This window comes from Leucopleurus acutus (assembly GCF_964270905.1).
Source record: "Leucopleurus acutus genome assembly, chromosome: 8".
NCBI lineage: Eukaryota > Metazoa > Chordata > Mammalia > Artiodactyla > Delphinidae > Leucopleurus > Leucopleurus acutus.
In genome coordinates, this window is record NC_139151.1 from 61758466 (window position 1) to 61761275 (window position 2810).

The following is a 2810-nucleotide window of genomic DNA, read 5'->3' on the forward strand; positions in this document are numbered from 1 at the left end:
TACAAAGACCAAGTCAAGAAGAAATTTTAAAAAATCTGAATAGACTGAAAACTAAAAGAAATTTGGGCAAAAATCTCCCCAGCTAGGTATGGGGAAGAAAATTATTGGCTAATACCCTTTATGCCCAGAAATGTAAAATTTCTAAGTATGAGCAAACAAAATTCGTTAATATATTTAAAAATGAATACACATCCCAACAGGTAAGTTTACCTTAGAAATATAATAATGATTTTAATAATAAAAATTTGTTACTGCAATTCCTCACATGAACTGATGGGATGCATTTATACTTTAACTTCCATTTATGCATGCTAAAAAACTCTCAAAGCCTTAAAAGAGTACCCATTAAAATCAGAAACATCATAAAAATGCCTCCTTGCAGTACCCTTTTCAAGATTATATGGCTATTGCAATAAAAAAATGTAACACATAATATATATGTATACACACTCCCACACAAAGTAAATATTAAAAAAAAAAGTGGCTTTAGACATTACTATCTTGGGTGAAGATAGTTCACCAATTTACTGTTCATACTTATTTCCATTCAGAGAATATCGTGAGGAACAAATCTGAACTGTGTAATTCGTTAGAATGAACCCAAAATGTTTTGTTTTCCTGAGGTGCGCCTTTCTTTCGCGATGAAGCGGTAAAGTCTTTAGTGTCCTATGCTTGCTTAGGTGCTACTTTGGCGAGTGTCCTAGTGCTGTCACATTTGCCTTTATTTTGTCCCTCAGGTGACTTTCCGTTCAATATTTATCTTAAAGGGCAGTTTCAATACTACATAACTGAGTCCTTTGAAGGTTGAAAAATGCAAGACAACGGTGCAGGAGGGAAAGATGGCACATCCAAAGAATGACTCCCTCTTCTTCCTATACCACCAAAGAACCCTCCACTTATCATTTTCTCTCTTTCCCCTTGGCAACGCAAAACATCTTATTCTTAACACATTTTACGTAGAAACTGCATTTTAAAACTTTAAAATTATTATTCCATTTTTTTCAACTACTTTTTCTGTTTGAATATGGTTTTAGGTAACGTGGATTGGAACGCATTAAAATTCCTCTCATTAAGAGCAATGGGAAAAACTTTTTTTCAGGAGTGACTGAAAGAATTCAGGCCAAAGGTAAACGAGTGTGAAAAAAGTCACAAAACCGCCAACTTGCCTCGTTGCCGGCGGGACGGCCCTCCCCGCACCACCAACCAATCACAACCAGCAAGAGCCAGCCAGGCGGCGGGAACTAGACCCGAGAGGCACAAACCGGAGCATTCCGCCTGCGCAGCCGACTTGTGGTTCCGGGGTTTCCGCGACGACGCGCCGCCCAACCGGTAGGAGCCGCCTTCGGCCGGCGGGCTCGGAAGCCAAGACCCGTGCCTCGACTTCGCCGCCCACGCCACTGACCACCCGACCCGCAGACATGGTGGAAGTGGACCGCCCGGGGAAGCTCTTCATTGGCGGGCTCAACCTCGAAACCGACGAGAAAATCCTCGAGGCCACGTTTGGCAAGTATGGCTGCCTCACCGAGGTGCTCCTGATGAAAGATCGAGAAACCAGCAAGTCCAGGGGCTTCGCGTTCGTCACCTTCGAAAGCCCGGCAGATGCCAAGGCCGCCGCCAGGGATATGAACGGCAAGACCCTGGATGGTAAGGCCATAAAGGTGGCCCAGGCCACCAAGCCGGCGTTCGAGAGCAGCCGGCGGGGCCCGCCGCCGTCCCATAGCCGCCCGAGGGGCCTGCTCGGGGACCGCGGCAGCGGCCCACGGCGCCCCCAGTCCCGGGGCGGGCCGGCGGACGACGGCGGCTACGCGGGCGACTTCTACCTGCGGTCCTCCCGGGCCCCGCTGCCTGTGAAGCGCGGGCCGCCGCCGCCGCGCAGGGCCGGCCCGCCCCCGAAGAGGGCCGCGCCGTCGGGCCCGGCCCGCAGCGGAAATGGTGGAATACACGGGCGGCCCCCGGCCACGCGGGGCCGAGACGGCTATGCCGGCCCGCTGCGCCGGGAGCCGCCGCCCCCGCGCCGGGACCCCTACCTGGGCCCCCGGGAGGAGGGCTACTCGCCCCGTGACAGCTACTCGTCGAGCCGCGACTACTCGAGCGCCCGCGACCCCCGGGGTTTTGCTCCCTCGCCCAGAGAGTACACCTACCGCGACTACGGCCACGCCAGCGCCCGGGACGACTGTCCATCGAGAGGCTACGGTGAGCGAGACGGCTACGGGGGGCGCGACCGCGACTACCTGTATCACCCGAGCGGAGGCTCCTACCGAGACCCCTTCGAGAGCTACGGGGACCCGCGCAGCGCCGCCCCTTCACGGGGGCCCCCGCCATCTTACGGCGGCGGCCGCTACGACGAGTACCGCGGCTGCCCGCCCGATGCTTACGGTGGCGGCCGGAGCGAGCGCTATTGGAGGGGCCGCGACCGGGCAGGCAGAGCTGATCGCGGGAGGCTGCGGTCCATGGAGAGGGGGTGCCCGCCCCCGCGCGAGTCCTACAGCGGGTCCGGCCGCAGGGCACCACTAGGCGGAGGCCGCCTGGGAAGCTGTGCGGAGAGAGGGGGAGACCGGAGCAGATACTAAGCACCAAGAGACTTGGGACCGAAATCCGCATTCAAAGAAGCTGCCGAAAAGTAGAGACTGTTCTATGGTAACTACTTAAGGACTAGCGCAAAGAAGAGTTGTTTTTACAAAGAAGCTGCCGAAAAGTAGAGACTGTTCTATGGTAACTACTTAAGGACTAGCGCAAAGAAGAGTTGTTTTTACGTTTTAAGAATTTCCTGTTAACTTTCTCTCCATAATTTTTTTTTTTTGTAGTCTTGA

At 53.3% G+C, this 2810-nt stretch overlaps 1 protein-coding gene across 1 annotated transcript; it reads left to right on the forward strand.

The window, feature by feature from the left end:
* Positions 1-1206: 1206 nt before the first annotated feature.
* RBMXL2 (RBMX like 2) lies at positions 1207-2570 on the forward strand (the record flags this gene model as incomplete). Its single annotated transcript, XM_082844463.1, has 1 exon — positions 1207-2570. Exon 1 carries the CDS (start codon positions 1419-1421, stop codon positions 2568-2570), a length of 1152 nt encoding a protein of 383 aa, XP_082700589.1. The 5' UTR covers positions 1207-1418.
* Positions 2571-2810: the final 240 nt, after the last annotated feature.